The sequence below is a fragment of the Delphinapterus leucas genome, chromosome X, assembly GCF_059928025.1.
Source record: "Delphinapterus leucas isolate spDelLeu-1000000601 "Yukka" chromosome X, BTC_Dleu_Yukka2, whole genome shotgun sequence".
Lineage (NCBI taxonomy): Eukaryota > Metazoa > Chordata > Mammalia > Artiodactyla > Monodontidae > Delphinapterus > Delphinapterus leucas.
Window position 1 is genome coordinate 58858323 of NC_143150.1, and position 22372 is coordinate 58880694.

General features: G+C 36.5%; 1 protein-coding gene and 1 pseudogene across 8 annotated transcripts in view; one reads left to right on the forward strand and one right to left on the reverse strand.

Annotated features, from left to right (window-relative positions):
- The window catches only part of POF1B (POF1B actin binding protein), a 123999-nt gene that overhangs the window by 24732 nt on the left and 76895 nt on the right, over nucleotides 1-22372 (forward strand). For 7 of the 8 annotated variants that reach the window (XR_016391323.1, XM_089904309.1, XM_089904311.1 and 4 more), the window contains 2 exons: nucleotides 14131-14232; nucleotides 18365-18547. Coding sequence is in view for 7 of the 8 variants with exons in the window: in XM_089904309.1 (XP_089760435.1) it covers nucleotides 14131-14232; nucleotides 18365-18547 (285 nt within the window). In the remaining variant the exon portion in view is untranslated. The remainder of the gene's footprint in view (nucleotides 1-14130; nucleotides 14233-18364; nucleotides 18548-22372) is intronic. The other variant, XM_089904312.1, reaches the window with a different exon arrangement.
- LOC111178169 (etoposide-induced protein 2.4 homolog pseudogene) lies at nucleotides 6706-7782 on the reverse strand (annotated as a pseudogene).

A 22372-nucleotide genomic window follows, 5' to 3' on the forward strand; every position in this document is an offset into this window, starting at 1 on the left:
TAGTGTGCCACAGCTAACTTGGAGGGAGTCCTGGAAAAAGTCTGGAGCTGCCAAAGAGGCAAGATAATTTTTCTTGCCTCTGTTTTGTGGTGAGCAAGGAAAGGGGATTCAGAGCGCTGCTTAACTGAGCTCCAGAGACAGGTGCAAGGTGCGGCTATCAGCGCAGACCCCAGAGAAGGGCATGGGATGCCAAGGCTGCTGCTGAAGCCACCAAGAAGCCTGTGTGCAAGCACAGGTCACTATCCACACCTCCCCTCCTGGGAGCCTGTGCAGCCTGCCACTGCCAGGGTCCCGGGATCCAGGGACAACTTCCATGGGAGAGTACACGGCTCACCTCAGGCTGTTGTAATGTCATGCTGGTCTCTGCTGCCGCAGCCTCGCCCTGCATTCCCATACCCCTCCCTCTCCCTGCCTGAAAGAGCCGGAGCCCCCGAATCAGCTGCTCCTTTAACCCCGTCTTGTCTGAGCGAAGAATAGACGCCCTCAGGTGGCCTACATGCAGAGGCGGGGCCAAATCCAAAGCTGAACCCCAGGAGCTGTGTGAACAAAGAAGAGAAAGGGAAATCTCTCCCAGCAGCCTCAGGAGCAGCAAATTAAATCTCCACCAGCAATGTGATCTATCCTGCATCTTTGGAATACTTGAATAGATAATGAATCATCACAAATTGAGGAGGTGGACTTTGGGAGCAAAGATATGTATATTTTTTTCCCTTTTTCTCTTTTTGCGAGTGTGTATATGTATGCTTATGTGTGTGATTTTGTCTGTATAGCTTTGCTTTTACCATTTGTCCTAGGGTTCTGTCTGTTTTTGTTTTTCTTTTTTTTAGTATAGTTTTTAGCACTTGTTATCATTGGTGGATTTTTTTTTGGTTTGGTTGCTCTCTTCTTTCTATTTAAAAAATTTTTAATAATTATTTTTTTAATTTTTATAACTTAATTTTATTTCATTTTATTTTATATCATTTATTTTATCTTTTTCTTTATTTCTTTTTTTCTCGCTTTTATTCTGAGCTGTGTGGATAACAGGCTATTGGTGCACCGGCCAGTCATCAGGGCTGTGCCTCTGAGGTGGGAGAGCCAAGTTCAGGACATTGGTCCACCAGAGACCATCCAGCTCCATGTAATATCAAACAGCAAATATCTCCCAGAGATCTCCACCTCAACATCAACACCCAACTCCACTCAACGACCAGCAAGCTACAGTGCTGGACACCCTATCACAAACAACTAGCAAGACAGGAACATAACCACACTCATTAGCAGAGAGGCTGCCTAAAATCATAATAAGGTCACAGACATCCCAAAACAGACTACCAGACATGGACCTACCCACCACAAAGACAAGATCTAGCCTCATCCACCAGAACACAGGCACTAGTCCCTTTGACCAGGAAGCCTACACAACCCACTGAACCAACCTTAGCCACTTAGGGCAGACACCAAAAACAATGGGAACTATGAACCTGCAGCCTGTGAAAAGGAGAGCCAAACACAGTAAGTTAAGCAAAATGAGAAGACAGAGAAAAACACAGCAGATGATGGAGCAAGGCAAAAACAAACCAGACCAAACAAATGAAGAGGAAATGGGAAGTCTACCTTAAAAAGAATTCAGAATAATGATAGTAAGATGATCCAAAATCTTGGAAATAGAATGGAGACAGTACAGGAAACGTTTAACAAGGACCTAGAAGAACTAAAGAGCAAACGATGAACAACACAAAAGAAAATAAAAATTCTCTACGAAGGATTAATAGTGGAATAACTGAGGCAGACAAATGGATAAGTGACCTGGAAGATAAAAGAGTGGAATTAAATACTGCAGAGCAGAATAAACAAAAAAGAATGAAAAGAATTGAGGACAGTCTCAGAGACATCTGGGACAACATTAAACGCACAAACATGAGAATTATAGGGGTCGTAGAAAAAAAGAAAAAGAAAGGGACTGAGAAAATATTTGTAGAGATTATAGTTGAAAACTTCCCTAATATGGGAAAGGAAATAGTCAATCAAGTCCAGGAAGCACAGAGTCCCACGCAGGATAAATCCAAGGAGAAAGATGCTAAGACACATATTAATCAAACTATCAAAAACTAAACACAAAGGAAAAGTTTTAAAAGCAGCAAGGGAGAATCAACAAATAACATACAAGGGAATCCCCATAAGGTTAACAGCTGATATTTCATCAGAAACCCTGCAAGCCAGAAGGGAGTGGCAGGACATATTTAAAGTGATGAAATGGAAAAATCTAAAACCAAGACTACTCTACCAGCAAGGATTTGGTTCAGATTTGAAGGAGAAATTAAAACCTTTAAAGACAAGCGAAAGCTAAGAGAATTCAGCACCACCAAACCAGCGTTACAAGAAATGCTAAAGGAATTTCTCTAGGCAGGAAGCACAAGAGAAGGAAAAGATCTACAATAATAATCCCAAAACAATTAAGAAAATGGGAATAGAAACATACATATCGATAATTACCTTAAATGTAAATGGACTAAATGCTCTAACCAAAAGACATAGACTGGCTGAATGCATACAAAAACAAGACCCGTACATATGCTGTGTACAAAAAGCCTCACTTCAGACCTGGGGACGCATACAGACTCAAAGTGAGGGGATAGAAAAAGATATTCTAAGCAAATTGAAGTCAAAGAAAGCTGGAGTAGCATTTCTCATATCAGACAAAATAGACTTTGAAACAAAGACTATTACAAGACAGAAAGAAGGACACTACATAATGATCAAGGGATGAATCCAAGAAGAAGATATAAGAATTGTAAATATTTATGTACCCAACATAGGAGCATCTCAATACATAATGCAAATACTAACAGCCATAAAAGGGGAAATCGACAGTAACACAATCATAGTAGGGGACTTTAACACCCCACTTTCAGCAATGGGCAGATCATCCAAAATGAAAATAAATAAGGAAACACAAGCTTTAAATGATACATTAAACAAGATGGACTTCACTGATATTTATAGGATATTCCATCCAAAAACCACAGTATACATATTTTTTGCAAGTGCTCATGGAACACTCTCCAGGATAGATCATATCTTGGGTCACAAGTCAAGCCTTGGTAAATTTAAGAAAATTGAAATCGTATCACGTATCTTTTCTGACCACAACACTATGAGAGTATATATCAGTTACAGGAAAATCTGTAAAAAATACAAACACATGGAGGCTAAATAATACACTACTAAATAACCAAGAGATCACTGAAGAAATCAAACAGGAAATCAAAAAATACCTACAAATATATGACAATGAAAACACGACGACCCAAAACTTATGGGATGCAGCAAATGCAGTTATAAGAGGGAAGCTTTTAGCATTACAATCCTACCTTAAGAAAGAAGAAACATCTCAAATAAACAACATAACCTTACACCTAAAACAATTATAGAAAGAGGAAGAAAAAAAACTCCAAATTTAGCAGAAGGAAAGAAATCAAAAAGATCAGAGCAGAAATAAATGAAATAGAAACAAAGAAAACAATAGCAAAGATCAATAAAACTAAAAGCTGGTTCCTTAAGAAGATAAACAAAATTGATAAACCATTAGCCAGACTCAGCAAAAAAAGGGAGAAGACTCAAATCAATAGAATTAGAAATGAAAAATGAAAAGTAACAACTGACATTGCAGAAATACAAAGGATCATGAGCGATTACTACAAGTAACTGTATGCCAATGAAATGGACAACCTGGAAGAAATGGACAAATTCTTAGAAAGGTATAACCCTCCAAGACTGAACCAGGAAGATATAGAAAATATGAACAGAGAAAGCATAAGTAAGGAAATTGAAACTGTGATTAAAAATCTTCCAACAAACAAAAGCTCAGGACCAGATGGCTTCACAGGGGAATTCTATCAAACATTTAGAGAAGAGCTAACACCTATCCTTCTCAAACTCTTCCAAAATATAGCAGAGGGAGGAACACTCCCAAACTCATTCTATGAGCCCACCATCACCTTGATACCAAAAGCAGACAAAGAAAGAAAACTACAGGCCAATATCATTGAGGAATATAGATGCAAAAATCCTCAACAAAATACTAGTAAACAGAATCCAACAGCACTTTAAACGGATCATACACCATGATTATCATACACCATGATCAAGTGGGGTTTATCCCAGGAATGCAAGGACTATCAATATATGCCAATCAATCAATGTGATACACCATATTAACAAATTGAAGGAGAAAAATCATAATATCATCTCAATAGATGCAGAGAGAGCTTATGACAAAATTCAACACCCATTTATGATAAAAACCCTCCAGAAACTAGGCTTAGAGAGAACTTTCCTCAACATAATAAAGGCCATATATAAGACAAACCCACAGCCAACATCATCCTCAATGGTGAAAAACTGAAACCATTTCCACTAAGGTTAGGAACAAGACGAATTTGCCCACTGTGACTACTGTTATTCAACATAGGTTTGGAAGTTTTAGCCACAGCAATCGGAGAAGAAAAATAAATAAAAGGAATCCAAATCGGAAAAGAAGTAAAGCTGTCACTGTTTGCAGATGACATGATACTATATATAGAGAATCCTAAAGATGCTAGCAGAAAACTACTAGAGCTAATCAATGAGTTTGGTAAAGTAGCAGGATACAAAATTAATGCACAGAAACCTCTGGCATTCCTATACACTAATGATGAAAAATCGGAAAGCGAAATTAAGAAAACAGTCCCATTTACCATTGCAAGAAAAAGAATAAGTTATCTACGAATACACCTACCTAAGGAGACAAAAGACCTGTGTGCAGAAAACTTTAAGACACTGATGAAAGAAGTTAAAGATAATGCAAACAGATGGAGAGATATACCATGTTCTTGGATTGGAAGAATCAACATTGTGAAAATGACTCTACTACCTAAAGCAATCTACAGATTCAATGCAATCCCTATCAAACAACCAATGGCATTTTTCACAGAACAAGAACCAAAAATTTTCACAATTTGTATGGAGACACAAAAGACCCCGAATAGCAAAAGCAATCTTGAGAAAGAGAAACAGAGCTGGAGGAATCAGGCTCCCTGACTTCACACTATACTACAAAGCTACAGCAATGAAGACAGTATGGTACTGGCAGAAAAGTAGAAATATTGATCAATAGAACAGGATAGAAGGCCCAGAGATAAACCCATGCACATATGGTCACCTTATCTTTGATAAAGGAGTCAAGAATATACAACAGAGAAAAGGCAACCTCTTCAATAAGTGGTGCTGGGAAAACTGGACAGGTACATGTAAAGTATGAAATTAGAACACTCCCTAACACCATACACAAAAATAAACTCAAAATGAATTAAATACCTAAATGTAAGACCAGACACTATCAAACACTTAGAGGAAAACATTGGCAGAACACTCTGACATAAATCAAGGCAAGATCCTTTTTGACCCACCTCCTAGAGAAATGGAAATAAAAACAAAACTAAACAAATGGGACCTAATGAAACTTAAAAGCTTTTGCATAGCAAAGGAAACCATAAAGAAGACCAAAAGAGAACCCTCAGAATGGGAGAAAATATTTGCAAATGAAGCAACTGATAAAGGATTAATCTCCAAAATGTACAAGTAGCTCAAGCAGTCCAATATCAAAAAAGCAAACAACCAAATCCCAAAATGGGCAGAAGACCTAAGTAGACATTTCTCCAAAGAAGATATAAAGATTGTGAACAAACACATGAGAGAATGCTCAACATCATTCATCATTCGAGAAATGCAAATCAAAACTACAATGAGATATCATCTCTCACCGTTCAGAATGGCCATCATCAAAAAAATCTACTAGCAGTAAAGGCTGGAGGGGGTGTCGAGAATAGGGAACCTCTTGCACTTTTGGTGGGAATGTAAGTTGATACAGCCACTATTGAGAACTGTATGGAGGTTCCTTGAAAAACTAAAAATAGAACTACCGTAAGACCCAGCAATCCCACTACTGGGCGTATACCCTGAGAAAACCATAATTTAAAAAGAGTCATGTACCACCATGTTCATTTCATCTCTGTTTACAATAGCCAGGACATGGAAGCAACCTAAGTGTTCTTCGACAGGTGAATGGATAAAGAAGATATGGCCCATATATACGATGGACTATTACTCAGCTATAAAAAGAAACAAAATTGAGTTATTTGTAGTGAGGTGGATGGACCTAGAGTCTGTCATACAGAGTGAAGTAAGTCAGAAAGAGATAACAAATACTGTATCCTAACACATATATGTGGAATAAAAAAAAAGAAAAATTGTCATGAAGAACTTAGGGACAGGACAGGAATAAATGCTCAGACCTACTAGAGAATGGACTTGAGGCCTCGGGGAGGGGGAATGGTAAGCTGAGTCAAAGAGAGTGGCATGGACTTATATACATTACCAAATATAAAAAAGATAGCTAGTGGGAAGCAGCTGCATGGCACAGGGAGATCAGCTTTGTGCTTTGTGACCACCTAGAGAGATGCGATATGGAGGGTGGGAGGGAGGGAGATGCAAGAGGGAAGAGATATGGGGATATATGTATATGTATAGCTGATTCACTTTGTTATAAAGCAGAAGCTAACACACCATTGTAACGCAATTATAGTCCAATAAAGATGTTAAACAAAAAATGCCCGATTTCTCAGAAAGAGCGGAATATGCACAGGGCCCTTGGCAGAGTTGTTGCCTTGCCTGGTCAGGGAGGTGAACAAGGAAAAGAGCTGCCATGGTGCTCCTGTAATCTCACCCATCTCCTCTTGATGGCAGTTGACTCAGTGGCCCACAACAGCTTTCAGTTTGGCAGGACATGGGTGAGGTGAGGGGAAGTTCTCTACAGAAGTTGAGCTACTCAGGGCAGACTGCAGGTAGACTGTCTTGCAGAAGAATCTGTTGCTTAAGAAAACCACCAAGGAGAAGAGGTGCAATTGGAAAGACACTGATAATGAATAAAGGAACGAGGATAGAGAAGAGGCAGGCACTGACAACGTAGGAGTACTGCATTGCTTTGAGGAAAGACGAGGGCAAACCAAATGCAAAGTAGTAAGGCCAATTCTTTCTATGTTTGACAACTGTTGGTGAATTTCAATTCCTTTATTGAACCAACCATATTTGAAGCAGTATAGTGAGTAGAGAAGAGACATGTGCAGGAGACTAACCAGCTGACCAACAAGATGGATGGGGAAGAGACTCATAAACATCCCCTGGAGGAGAAAAAGAGCCTGCAGCAATAGGTTGAAGAGCATGTCAGCAATTATTTTGCTGAAACTAACGAATGGTGAGCCTTTCTCCTTGATACCTCGAATGCCAGATCAGTTATACCCTGAAACCAGATTGCGTTCACAACTTTGCTAAGCACAAACGGGGAGCACCCAAAGAGCACTGAAAATTGACGTGAGGAAGAATTCTAGCCACAACAAAACATCCTGAGGGAGTGATGGTTCACCAAAATTTGGCCCACTACTGACTGAAGCACAGGAATAAACACTCAATAAAACAAGAGGAGACAACCAGAATACTCCACCATTCCAAGTGCAGCACTGAAAAATTCTACTAACAATATGTGGTTCACTGTCTTGCTTCCTCTCTATACTCTGGGCTCTCCTCTGAGCCAGGACACTGCTTGCCCTTCTTCGATGCTGCTCCTCTCTCTTTTGTTGACTTTGACCATCTAGCTTTGAGATGGTACAGATTCCCCAGATGGAGTCTTTGATTCCCCTGGCAAGGTCCTGTAGAAAAATTTTGACAATGTCTGCCATCTCTTCACTGCCCAAACTATCAACTACACAATGGAGAGAGAAATGCCCCCAAATCTTTCACCATGAAGGACCCGGCAGCTTTGCCCCTCCATGCCCGGCCGCCCACTACCACCTATCAGTGAATTTTTATTGAAGCTCCCGCCTATTCAGTGAATTTTTATCGATTGCCTACTATGCACCAAAAATTACCCCAAGAACTGGCGATTGACTAGTGAACAAAACAAGGTTGCAACCTTCTTGGAACTGAAGTTCTTAATTGACCCCAAACCATTCAGTTACAAAACAGCAGAGTTGGGACTGAAATTGAACAATGCAGATATGGGAGAGGAACATTTGGGAATTAAGGACGATTGATGATGTAGGTGAACTAGGATCCAGAGACCCACCCACATACCACTTCTCTCCCCCATCCTCACCAGCTAGAGTGTAATCACAAAAGCAGAGAAATCAGAAGTATGTATGCAAGTACATAACATATTTGTAACACTGAGCCTGCCTCATTATGGTTGTGTTCAACTGCAAAGAAGCAAATAGTTTCTCAGGGAGAAGATGCAGCAGAGGGTTAAAGAAAAATGATCATTTTAACTTTAACATTTTCAGCTTTTAACTCTACATTATTGAGGGGTAAAACAAATTTCAATCCCCATGCTTTGTAAACAAAAATAATCTAACTGGTTTTGCAGAGCAGCTTGAAAATCCTGTCCAGATACATTTTATTTATCTAAGTATATGGCTTTTTGTTTGTTCTTTTAAATTCCCTCAGGAGAAGATTCTGGCTAAATTACAATACTTATAATAAGCTGAGCCTCCTAAATGGCAACTTTATCCTCTTTCACCTTCCAGTTTGTCTAATCTTTACTTCTCCCCATAATTAAACTGATCTCAATCCACTTCTCTCATGATATCCTAACTCTGTTCAGCCTTTTTATTTTTGGTTGCTCCTGATCTTCCTTATTTTCCATTTATTGTCATTTTAGTCAAGGGATTTATGCATTCTGGTATATAACATGACTCAGAAATGGGGAAGTATTTTTATTCAATCAGTAGATATAATCCAATTTATATTAATCATTTTCATTAATTTTCCACTCACAGACTCCTACTTTGGGAAGGGCACTCTACAGCCTTCAAATTGGAAAATAAAAGGAAATAAGGCATGGTTCCTGAATCAAAGGGGCTTACAGTTCCTCTCAGGAAGGGGAATAAGATATGTCCACAAACAGCTATGTAAAATATATGGTGAGGTGTATGATAGATGCCATAAGAGAAATACAGATGAAGTCTTACTGAAGTTCAGAGGCTGGAGATAACACATTTGTTTGGGAAATCAGAAAAGGATTTATTGTGGTATTTAAGGAAATATTACAATGAACATCATTATTGGTACCATTTTACTAATGTGGAAATAAAAGCTTAAATAAGTGTGACTTGCTTAGGTCTTCTGACTAAATGTGTCACTCTCTATCTTTTCTGACAGTTATTCTGGGGGTAATTTTGACAAGTTTTGATAACCTATATTGGATTTGGGGTTAAAAGAAGAAAAGTCACATATGACATAAGCTTTTCAGTTTGAGATACAGGGAACATGGTAGCCCAATTAAAAGGAGTAAGAAGTAGGGGAGAGGAGAAGCTGGTTTTGGAAACGGGGAGTCTGAGATCTGTTTGAACCAGTAGCCTTTGAGACACATGGCAGCGAAGATGCCCAACAGGCAGTTAAAAAGTGACTTGAGGAAGGTCACATTTGTGATAAAGATATAGGAGTTATTCCTCTTAAAGTTATCTTTGTAGCTGTGGGAAGGAGTGAGATCACTGAGGGGTAATGGAAGGGGTTGAGGTCAGAACCTAAAATGCCTACTCTAAAGGAACAGAAGGAAGGAACCACTTTCACAGGTAGAGGAGCGGTCAGAGAGGGATGTGAACACAGACTAATTGAAGCAAATAGAGAAAGGGGGTGGTCAACCATCTCAAATGGCCAAAGGGCCAAGGAAGATGAGGTTTGAAAATAGAGTTTGACCATTAAGAAAGCAATGGTGATGTTTGAGAGAGCAGTTGTGGTATACATACGGAGGCAAAATCCAGATGCAAAAAGTTAATGGGTGACTGGATCAAGAAGTGGAGGAAATAAGTGAGGATTACTCTCCTAAAAAGGATATTGGTCAAAGGAGGAGAGGTGGGGTAGTATCACAGAATCTTGGAGATCTGAGAGATTTATAGACAGGGAAATAACTAGTAGTAAGGAAAAGTTAAGATGCAGCAGAGAAAGGGAAGAAAGGTGACAGACACAATTCTGGAAGAGTCAAGAGTGGATAGGATTCCAGGTACAGACAGAGAAGTGACTTCCAGATAAAAGAGAGGTCTGTTATTCCATAATGAGTGGAACGAGCAGAAACTGAAGAGATTTTTGAGGTGGGGAGGAAAATGGAGGAATCTCATTGGACAGATTATATTGGTTTTCTCAGTAAGTAGAAGGTGAATGAACGAACATGAGCATGGGGCTTTGAGGAAAAAAAAATATTTGTAACCGTAATTATAGAGAACTTGGTGAATACAAGTATGACCATGAATGTCGGAGGGCCTCTTAAAGTTGGATAACTTGAATTCGTACTGAGCCACATCAGCAAATCTTTTTAAAAAAATGTTCTCCAACAAGGTTTCATGGCCTGGAAACAGTAAAGTGGATGCTGGGGAATATGTACTTTGTTAGATGTGAGAACTACTCCCAGAGGTTCTAAAAGTAACAATTAAATTATAAGATCAGCCATCTTTGAAAACACCTGTTAAATTTTAGGGTGGGTCTGGCACCAATTCCAATGTACAGGTAGAAAAATAAAATAAGCTACCAAATAGTGAAACTGTTTAGCAACTCATTTGTTAGAAATCTAAAACTTTTGATTAATTTTGCTGACCTGTTTTATGCAGAGTGATCTATTCATATTAATATTTGGTTTTACTTTCTTACAGATTTGGGGAAAATAATAGTTCCCTAAATTTAGAAGTTTTTCTTTCAGTAGATCGTCTAAAATAAGTTCAACACACAGTTTAGGGAGAATTAATACTCTTAGCACCTAAGTCCTTTTTCTTCTTAAAAAATAATAATGGTTCAGCATTTAGAGTGAATTTTAGTTCATAGAGAAGAAAATTTCATGCTTTTGTTAAATTTTTTTCCCCTATTAGAAGATGCTTATATCCTTATATAAAAGTTCATATCGTCCCTTCTCATCCAATCATCTGTTCATTCACTATGGGGTATGTAAGATGGATAAAGTTCCTGTCCTCAACAAGCTTACTTTTGTGTATTTTTAAACTCGATATCCTAGAAAAGTTCTAACAAGATTCTCATAAATTATTTTAAAACCAGTATTGATTTTAAATATTATATTACTGTATTATTCAAAACCAATGCCTTTTATACATTAACATGACAGATTAAAGGTACTTTAACATACATATTTTGCTTGGCATAAAGTACCCTGCATTACTATCCTTATGATAAAGGAACTGAGCCTCAGAGAAGGCAAATGACTTACCTAACTTTCCACAGCATGTAGGTGATAGAGGCAGAACTGAATATAGGTTTTATTAACCCAGTAATTTTGGAACTGAGCCTCAGAGAAGGTAAATGACTTACCTAACTTTCCACAGCATGTAGGTGATAGAGGCAGAACTGAATATAGGTTTTATTAACCCAGTAATTTTGGAACTGAGCCTCAGAGAAGGTAAATGACTTACCTAACTTTCCACAGCATGTAGGTGATAGAGGCAGAACTGAATATAGGTTTTATTAACCCAGAAATTTTTTTTATTATGCCTATTTCCATTAATTTTAGTAGTCAAATCCAATAGATTCATAGTAGTTCAAATCAAATCTACTTTGTATTTCTCACCTGCTGACCTCCCTGAAGCATTTATACCTTCACTCACCTTCCTATTGCTTCTTAAAAACTTCTCTTCTCTTGCCTGTATGACATTTTTCTCTTATGATTCTCATATGTCTGAAGATTTGTAGTTCTGTCTTTGATCTTCATTTGCCTTTTCAGCAATTGCATGGTTTTAACTAGAACTTCTAAACATATGATTCTGAAATCTAGAACAATAGCCATGAAATCCCCACTTAGTTCCAGACATGTGTTTTCAACTGTGTGCTGTAAAAGAGTTCTTTTGCTAGTTATTTGCAATAAGTTAATACATCTTTAAGGGATTACTATGCACTATATACTTTGCTAAGTGTTATGAGGAATAAAAACATGAATCTGACCTAGATTCTTACCAGGAGCACAGAAAACTCCATGTGTCTCCACTTTTACTGTTTTAGTTTTTGAGCCCATTTACCATATAGTAGATTCCTCAGGTTCAAGACCTCAGAGTCTTCTTTGAAAAGTGCTGTCCTTGATTTAGGATAATTTTCTAACTGGTCTCCTCACCTGTATTCTTTCCATTCCCCAATTAATCTTCCTGAAGTAGACCTATGTTCAAATCACAGCCCCGTTTAAAAGCATTCAAAGGCATCTCACTGCTTGCAGAACCAAGCTCCATCTGCCAAGTATGACCCCTACATATAACTTTACACTTTTCCAACCTTGGTGTCTTGACTTTGTTTCCATCACTTCAAATACCATTTTCTTTCACCTCCTTATATTTAAAGCCCACCTTTACCTTCTCTTAAATGCTACCTGATCCAAGTAACCTACCCAAGCACTGCCAATGGAACTCGGTTTTTCTTCTCCTGAATTCCATCCCATAAGTTATTTCTCTGTACTTTTTATTGGCCCTTGCCTCTTTCTCCCTTGTATTATAGGTATTTGTGTTCATATATCATCTAGACTAGGGATTAGCAAACTTTTCCTGTAAAGGGCAATACAGTAAATATTTTAGGCTTTGTTGGCGACATGGGGTCTTTGTCTTCTTTCTTTTTCCTTATAGTCCTTTAGAAATATAGGGTCTTGGTCTTCCTTCTTTTTACTTACAATCCTTTAAAAATATAAATATCATTCTTAGCTTGAGAACATTACAAGTATAGGCTGCTGGCTACAGTTTGAACCCTGATCAATATTCAGTGCTCCTAGTAATAATCTAACTTTGCTTCATGCCTTATAATACTTAGCAAAGTATATTGTGCATAGTAAGCTCTTAAACATGTTACATGAATGTAAACATGTGTTACATGTATTACCAAAGAGGCTTTTTTTACAAAAACAAACACAAAATAGTTTCTAGGGGAATTTTTAAATATATATCCATCTTTAGATTTGGTAATTCATCAGCTAGTCAAAATGAATCACTTATATGTTTGTTTTACCAAAGTATCCCAGGAACATTAAGTTAAAGCACCCTTTATCCAAACTTGAATACAAGAAGTGTATACTTTGGGTTCAAGAGTGTCTTGCCTTCTCAACAACCAGTGTTTTAGTCCAGTTCTAACAGTTTTTACAATAGCAGACTACAAAAATGCTATCATATTTTGTTGGTTTTGAAATGGTCCTAAACACATTAACTGGTAATAGGTTTAGCCAATCCCCTTCTCTACTGTTCCCTTGCATTACAAAAATAAATGAATGCAATTTTTGGTTTGAAACAAAATAACCCTCACTCTCCCTATACAAGTGAAAAGTCATATGAAAACCAAAAGAAAGGAGAGGAGTATAATACACAGTACATTTATTTTGGACTCCTGGTCTGATTCTTATTAGCCCTTCCTGGTTTCTTTCATATCTTGGATATGTCACCACCCATTATTACATTGGTGACAACTTCTAAGCACTTGGATAATCCTACATCAATTTAGTTGATTATATGGAGATACAGTGGCTCTTAAAGCCTCTACTCTGTTCTCAGTATTCAAAACATACTTTGTACTGAGAGCCTTAGCTTTGATTGTAATCACAAGTAGGAATTGTACACTTCAAGGGAACCCAAATTGAGTTCCAAGAAAAAAAATCTTTAATACAGTTCTACCTACTTTATGGCTCAGTGGTGCTGAATTATGTTTATTTTGCATTTCTCTAATAATACTTTGGCATAGAAAGTAACTTGCCGTGAACCCAGTTTAGATGAGGTTGACCTCATGCCTGTCTACCTCAGGAAACTTATCTTGCCTTAGGAACAGAAAAAAAATCTTTCCCACTCTTCCAATTTCCCCAAAACACTGTTAGGCTTAGTAAAATGTAGTGGGAGATACAGTTTGCTCTGTTTGAGAAAATGGACTATTTTTATTACTATATCCTTATATCTCTCAGAACCTTTTTGGGATGTCATTCCACTTTCCTCCTAAAGTCTGCCACTACCTCAGATTTTATTGGAGAATGCATATTTGCTTAAGTTCAGATTCCTCTGAAAAGGTAACTTTCAAAGCAAAACACAGTCTTTACTGTCTTTATAGGAACCACTGTCGCCATTCCTAAGAGGAGGCTATTTCTTTCCAGGAAATAATGTTATTTATGAAAAAACCATAAGAAAAGTGGAGAAGCTAAATACAGATCAGGTAAGTGAAATTTGTTTTAAGGCTTATTTTATGTGTATACTTTTGAATTATGAATATTTTAATAGAGCTAAAATGACCTTCAATTGTCAAGTGCCAGGCAAGCTCGCTATATAATGATACCTCATTATATCTACAGCCCTTTGTATCATCCTTAACACTTTCATTTCCATTTCTTCATTTGAAGTATTGTCCACATTTTACTGAAAGGGAAACTAAAATAAAGATATGTCCAGTCACGGGGAAAATTAAGAATCTGAACTTAATATAGATATCTCAATGCTTTGTATGTTTCTTTTAAACGAGGCTCACAAAAATCATAAAACATTGCAATTTTATCTTAATTCATTTAATATGAAGTGAATTTTTAAATGAACACTATCTATGAACAGATCTGTAAAATACTGTATACTGTAAAAGGTCTAGAAAGCTAAAGCTTGAAGTCAGTTTTTGAAATTCCATTAAGCTAAATTGAGAGACCAAGTACAGAGTACAAAACTGCAGCAGGGTGATGGTAATTCCATGGCATCTAGAGCTCCTCTCTCCCCCTGCGCTTCCGTCCTTTAAACAGAGTTGTTACTGTAACCAGAAGAGGTTTCACATTGATCTCCTCAGTGGGTACAAGCATTCGCAGCCCAGACAAATCCTGGGATTTATCTCTTGAACTAGGACAGTGTATTAGCTTCTTAGGGCTGTGGTAACAAATTATCACAATCTGGGTGGCTTGAAACAACAGAAATTTATTGTCTCACAGTTCTGGAGGCCAGGCCTATGAAATTGCCATGTTTAAAGGGCGATGCCCCCTCTAGAGCCTCTATAGAAGGAACTCTTCCCTGCCTATCTCCTAGTTTCTGGTGGCCTCAAGTGTTCCTCAGGTTGTAGGTGCGTAATTTTAATTTTCTATTGTCACATAGCACCCTCCCTCTGTGTCTTCACATGGTCTTCCCTCTGTGCATGTTTGTCTCTGTGTCATATTTCCTCTTTTTATGAGGACACCAGTCATGTTTGATTAGGACCCATCCTATTGACCTCATTTTAACTTGATTACCTCTGTAAAGACCCTGTTTCCAAATAAGTTCACATTCCGAAGTACTGGGAGTTAGGACTTCAATGAATCTTTTTTTGGGAGGCACAATTCAACCCAAAACAGGCAGTTAAATATTATCAAATGAATTTTGATCACAAAATCATTTTTCTCATATACAACTGAAACATTAAAATATACTAAATTCTCTTTTTTTCATTTTTCTTGGCATGAGAACATGTCTTATTTTTATGAGCATTTATGGGCAGTTGTTACCCAATTCATAGGAACTAATACATCATTACTCATTTGATACCCAATAAAAATGAAAAAGAGTAAACTCTCAGGATCATAAATATCCAAATCTTTAAGATTCTAGTCTGCTTGGAAAACTGTATATAGTCTGAAGGGTTTAGTAGAGTACATATTAAATACATATTTTCCAAAAGAACTGCAGAATATTTCTGGACATTATGATACCAAACAGAAAATTTTCTCAAAATATTTTAGCTCTTCAAAAGGCATTTTCCTCAAGCTACCAGATTATAACATCTGTCCTTTATCTAACTGGACAGCCAAAACAATGTCTGACACACTTTAAATAGGAAGGAATATTTGAGACACATCATTTCATGCTGCTTCCAACTTCTTGTTTCAAAGAGAATAAACAGCTTTTCTAAATCTTGGCCCTAGAACAAAATATTGAATATCCTATACATTATTATTGCTATGCATCTGGAACAATTAAAGAAGAATTCCTTTAATAGAACATTGCTGCTACTTACTGTTAACTAGAATATTTACTTTTACATGTCCACTTTTCTTATTAATGACTTAAATGATTTGGGAGTTTTGGAACTGCCATGGGAGGCTGCCCAAGGTAAAAGGAAACATGCATACAACTGCTTTGACCTAGTTGAGTTTCCTCAGTGACAGAAATACAATGGGATGAGCTGGATAAAGCCAGAGTCTGGATGAACCTGTTTAATGTCATATGAGACTAATCCAAATAGGACTAGCTCTTAGGAGATGGGACCTGTCCAAAAAAAGAGGTATTTATAGTAGAAGGGTGGTAAAGTGGTGTCAGTTGCAAGATAATTATCCAATTCATATAAATTGTACTCTGTGTATATTTTTCTTGAGCAAAAAAGATAAGATATATGGTAAATCAGAAATGTTTGATCTTTTGTACATTAAAAACTCAGCTTGTGGTATGCTTCAAAAGTATGAGAAATGTATGAATATCTTGCTTTGGAACAATAATTTTAGCAGTCAGGTGTGAGGAATGGAAACTGAAAACCTGCTAAGACTTTACTGGTACCAATGAGTGGTTCAGATGCCAAATAGGCTCAGGAAAACCACAAGACATCCCAGATGGAGAAACTGTCAGCATTCTATTCAACTGATGCGTTAATAAAGAAAGATGATTGAGAAATGGGTTTTGTTTTATTTATTGTCCTTTCAAAGGTTTTTCCTAATCTGCTTTTTAAAGGACACATTTTTTTTTCAGGAGGAATTCTACTTCAGTAGTGTACAAGCTCCCCACTGGTGAAAGCGTTCTCTGACTATCACTCTGACTTTATCCTAATCTAGTGTATGAAGGCATTTTGTAACATAAAAGAACAGATGATACATTCACCCCCAAAATTTGTACAAAAGTTACTGATAGTACACAGTCAGGCTTCTAAACTGTAGAGCTCTTACTTAGTGCTAGCATATTTGTAAAGTAGGTCATATTTGAAAAGAGCCTAGAGAAAATAATTCTATGAACTGATTCTATGACCTTTATTATCTATATGTCTACCAAGGCAGTGTCTACTTGTAAAATGTGTTTCTTTATATATATATTTTTTTCTTTCAAAAAATTTTTTGTATACATGAAAAGATATTTGTATACATGGTAAAAAATTTCAAAGCATAAAAAGTATAAAAAGGTACAAAAAGAGTGTGAAAAGAGAATTAAAATATATATAGTGAAAAAACAGCTTCTTTATCTTGATCCTCTTGTCCCTCAGTTCTTCCTCCCAGAGGCAGTTACTCTTAAAATGTTTTTTGCTCTATTAATGCATTTAAAAGCAGCTGTATATATTTGTAAATACACATGTATGTACATTAAAAATATTATACAAAAGGAGCATATTATATTCATCCTTATACATCTTGCTTTCTTCATTTAATATAGCTTGAAAATTGTTCCATATAAAACTTTTAAAATTTGAAGTGCCTTACTTTATTAATATAGGTCACCTTTCCAACAGTCAAAAGGAAATAGAACATTGAATTTATACTTTCAAAGTTAATTGTATGTGCATGAATGTAGCATTATAATTCAAATAGAGTTGTTTTTCTTTGAAAACTGGCTTTCAGGTGCCTGCTTTCAAAGTAGGATAATAACAAAATAATATAGAAAATTCAAGCATACCTGAAATCCCCCAAACTATAACCAGATATCTATTTTTATTCTGTGCTCTACACTTACCAGAAAAAAGCCATGGTAAATAAGCAAGCATACATATACAGTTTCTCAAGATCACAGAGTAAGTGGTAGAATCAGAGTTAGAATCCATGTTTTCTGAATCTGAAGGCTTAGTCACTGTTTTCCAATCTTTTTAAATTTATGCTTGATTTTCACAAGCATAAGAACTTCACCTGCCCCCACTGTGATTCTAATATGCTTCCTGACATTGAAAATCACTACATTATATTATTTTCTAATTTATATCCATCAACATCTTCAGTATTATTTTGTAATTAGATCCTGAAGTGCCGGTTGAATCATCAAAGAAATATTAATATTAATATTCATTATAGTTTTAGTGTTAAGTATAATTGTAATATTAATTTAATCAGAACATGCAATTCTCTAGCCAACTTAGGTAAGTATTTGGATGTTTACAGCCACCTGGTCAAATAAAAATAGAGTTCAATACAATTTTTCACAATGGAATAATTGGAAAAAATAATATATCACTTATTAAAACTATAAATCCTAGGGTTTGAATTATCTTGTGAAAGAACACATTAAATTTTTTAAAGTGGATTCAGTTGGCTTTTCTTTTATTAGTTATTTTTATTCTGAGTGACTGTTTTTGGCATGTGCATGTATTTTAGGAATGCTATCCTCAGGTTCAGTGCCATCATCACATTGTCCAACAGCCCCAGATCTTCCACTCTCTACACTATCAACAATCCCATTCTAGCCAGCAAATCCAAACCATCACAGGAAGTGATTCAATTTCTACAAACACTGGAATTGAGCTGTATCATAGTGACTCAAACCATACACATGAGCAGGTAAGATTAATGAGCTGATTCCTTGTAAAACTGAAATAATGTCTTAAACACTGCTCACACCACTGTATAGGTACCCACATTATTTTTTCATCAAAATATTGAGGAGTTATACCATGAAGATTCATGTTTTATTATGGCATTTTTATATATTTATTTTTTAACATCTTTATTGGAGTATAATTGCTCTACAGTGTAGTGTTAGTTTCTGCTGTATACAAAGTGAATCAGCTATATGCATACATATATCCCCATATCCCCTCCCTCTCTCTTGCGTCTCCCTCCCACCAAAGCACTGAGCTGATCTCCCTGTGCCATGCAGCTGCTTCCCACTAGCTATTTATTTTACATTTGGTAGTATATATATGTCAGTGCTACTCTCTCACTTCGTCCCAGCTTACCCTTCCCCCTCCCCGTGTCCTCAAGTCCATTCTCTACGTCTGTGTCTTTATTCCTGTCTTGCCCCTAGGTTCATCAGAGCCATTTTTTTTTAGATTCCGTATATATGTGTTAGCATACGGTATTTGTTTTTCTCTTTCTGACTTACTTCACTCTGTACGACAGACTCTAGGTCCATCCACCTCACTACAAATAACTCAATTTTGTTTCTTTTTATGGCTAATATTTCATTATATATATGTGCCACATCCTCTTTATCCATTCATCTGTTGATAGACACTTAGGTTGCTTCCATGTCCTGGCTATTGTAAATAGTGCTGCAATGAACTTGTGGTATATGACTATTTTTGAATTACGGTTTTCTCAGGGTATATGTATTATGGCATTTTTAAAACAAAATTTTTCATCTCTTCTCAGAAGACAAAATAATTCAGGTTTATTAATACATTAAATCTATGAGGGGAGTTAAGAACTGATCAATGAACACTTAATTTCTAGCTGATCCTCAGTTCTAAAATGGGTCCAACAGTTGTGCAACATTAAATATTTTCCTGAAGTATGATATTTAAGTGAATAATGAATTGGAAGTGATATTGTCTAAGATGATTGTAATGGTCACCATGTGACCATTACTTTTTTATGTTTTCTTTGAAAATATGGCATATTAACTCAAGTCAGAATAGGCATACATTTTATTATTTGTTACATCAACAAAATAGAAACTAAAACTTACTTGCTAAGAAGAAGTATCTTGGGATGCAATCATCAGTGACTAATTTATGTTCTGAATACTTTAGAATCTTGTAAACCTCTGTTACACATGTGTTAAAGGAAAAAAGATTGTCTTGTTTCTTGGAAAAACTAACAATTATAACTGGAACTGTGGGGAATAATCCACCCTTTGTATTTTTTCATATTTTTTTCTAATAAAGAATAGCTTGCTCAAATTGACCGCTCTCATAGGCAACTCCTACAGAAAGACAAAAGAAAAAGAATAAGAAAAAATAAAGAGGGAGCCTGCCCACATAAGAATATGATTGTTTTATATTAAATATGAATGAGATTATTTCTAAGGACTGAAACTTGAAATATACACTTTGGCCATATTGGTAAAAAAAGAACCACAAAAAATTTAATATCCACATTTTTCCAATCTAAAAAAGCCTAAAATTATCATGTATGGAAATACTGGTCTTTAGAATTACTCTAAAACATGGTCCAGATGGTGTTGAATTTCTTAAATTAAATGGATTAGTAATAGCCATTAGAAAGACATTTTATTAGGTTAAATCATTTGAAATTGTCATTTTTATAGGTCAAAGTTGATCAAAGAGCAACAGTTTCATACGGTTCAGTCTAATACTTAACTTCATTACGCTTCAGTTTCTTCATCATAAAATAAAGATTCATCATCCATTTCTTACCGGGTTATTGTAAGAATAAATTATGTCATGTATGTTAAGCACTTAACCATTGTTGAGTGCTGACGGTAAGTACTTAAATGGTAATTACTAATTTTTAGTAGTAATTATTATTTGTAAGCATTAAATCTTCATGCCAGGTACTATGAAAAATACAAACGTGGGTAAGACATTGTCACATTTCTCTTAGGTGCTTATTGTCTAATAGGGGAAAGTCGCAAACACATAAAACATTATACAAAGCAAAGTGTTGTCTGTTATAAAAGAGGATCATGCAGTGTGCTTGGGAACAGAAGAGAGAAGAAATTAATTTCAGCTGGGAGATCTAGGAAAGCTTTGTTGAGGAGGAAGAGATTGTCGTGGGTTTTGAAGAGTGAGCAGAATTTCCAAACGTGGTATTGTGGTGTGTGGCATGGACATCCTAAGAACAGGGAATCTCATGAAAAAAGTCATATATTTGGGAAAGTACACTTTGGGTTTCAGGAATAGTGGTTTGTTTTGTATGGCAAGGAAGACATGAGATGAAGAGTACTAGAGTGTAGGGTTAAAATTATACCTTAAGGCCAGATCATGAGGTCCTTCCCACTGCAGGATCTTAGCTCCCCAACCAGGGATTGAACCCAGGCCCTCATCAGTGAAAGCACAGAGTCCTGACCACTGGACCACCAGGGAATTCCCGAATGTTAAGTTTAAAATTTTGAACTTTATTTGGCAGACAATGGAGGAAGATTGAAGGTTATTGAGTAGGAAAATATTGATAGGTATGATTTAGGAGGTTAATTCTAGAAGATTTGCACAAGATAGATTGAAATATTGATTAGTTTTCTTCTCACAATGATCAGATGAAGAAGGTATCATTGTTGCCGTTATTGTTCAAGAGAAGGAAACTGAGGTTCGGAGAAGTTAAGTTACTTGTGAAGGCTTGCATAGCTCTAGCATGTGGTAGAGCCAGGATTCATATATAGGTAGCCTGACTCCAGAGCTTATTGAGAGTTCCCTCTGGAAGTTGAGTCAGTTATGTGGAGAGTCCTTGGTCAATAATGTAAACATGAATAGGACAGTGGATTAATAGTCTGCCACTGGGGAGATATTCATGCTATAACAGAAAGTGGACTAGCTTCAGGGTAGGAAGACCTGGGTTCCAGTTCCAGCTATGTCCCTTCTAAGCTTTGTGTTCTTAATAAATACTAAATCTCTCAGAAATATCCTCATCCATAAATTTTGGTAGTGATGTCTACCTCACAGGGTTGATGTAAAGACTAAATGAAAATATATGTTTGACATGCTTTATAAACTATAAAGCCTACAACATGAAAAAATACCACAGAGAAGAATTTGCAGAGAGATTATTAAAAGCTAAATATTCCAGTAGTCAAAGTGTAAAACTTAAACTAGGATAATGACAGTAGGAATGGAGTGAGGGACAATTATCAGAGATGGGAAAAATATCATAGGATTAAGAATCTTGTACAGTGATAATGGTAATGCTATGATATCCTTTCATTAGCTTAGTGCAACTAATAATATATTTGACCAGACCAGATATTGTCTGTTTAGAAAATAGGCAGAGGTTGGTAACTAATATATTACTTTCTATTTTATTATTCATCTTTTAGTTTGAGATTCCAACTTAGCTTTGTTAAAGGCTGGAGGCTTTTTGTATACTTTTCTTCTGGTTTTTCAGTATTTTATGTGGATAAAGTTGAAGTGCTTCTGAAAATGGAATAGTGCCCTGGGAAGCTTAGAGCTGGTAATTTCCACCTATGTGAATTACACAGGATTGGATCCATTTCTGGTCAGAGTAAGGATGGGATAACTCGATTGTGCAGATCCCATGGACAAAGTAGGGCAGAGAATGAGTTGTCTCACCTAGGCTCCTTGGTGTTTACATGTGTCTTCCACATGAGTGGAAGAGTCTCTGAAGAGTAATAGAGCAGATGTCAGTTAGGCTTCTTTAAAACTAAAGGATGACCCATTTTTAGTTTGTGTTTAGAGTTAAATTGCAATT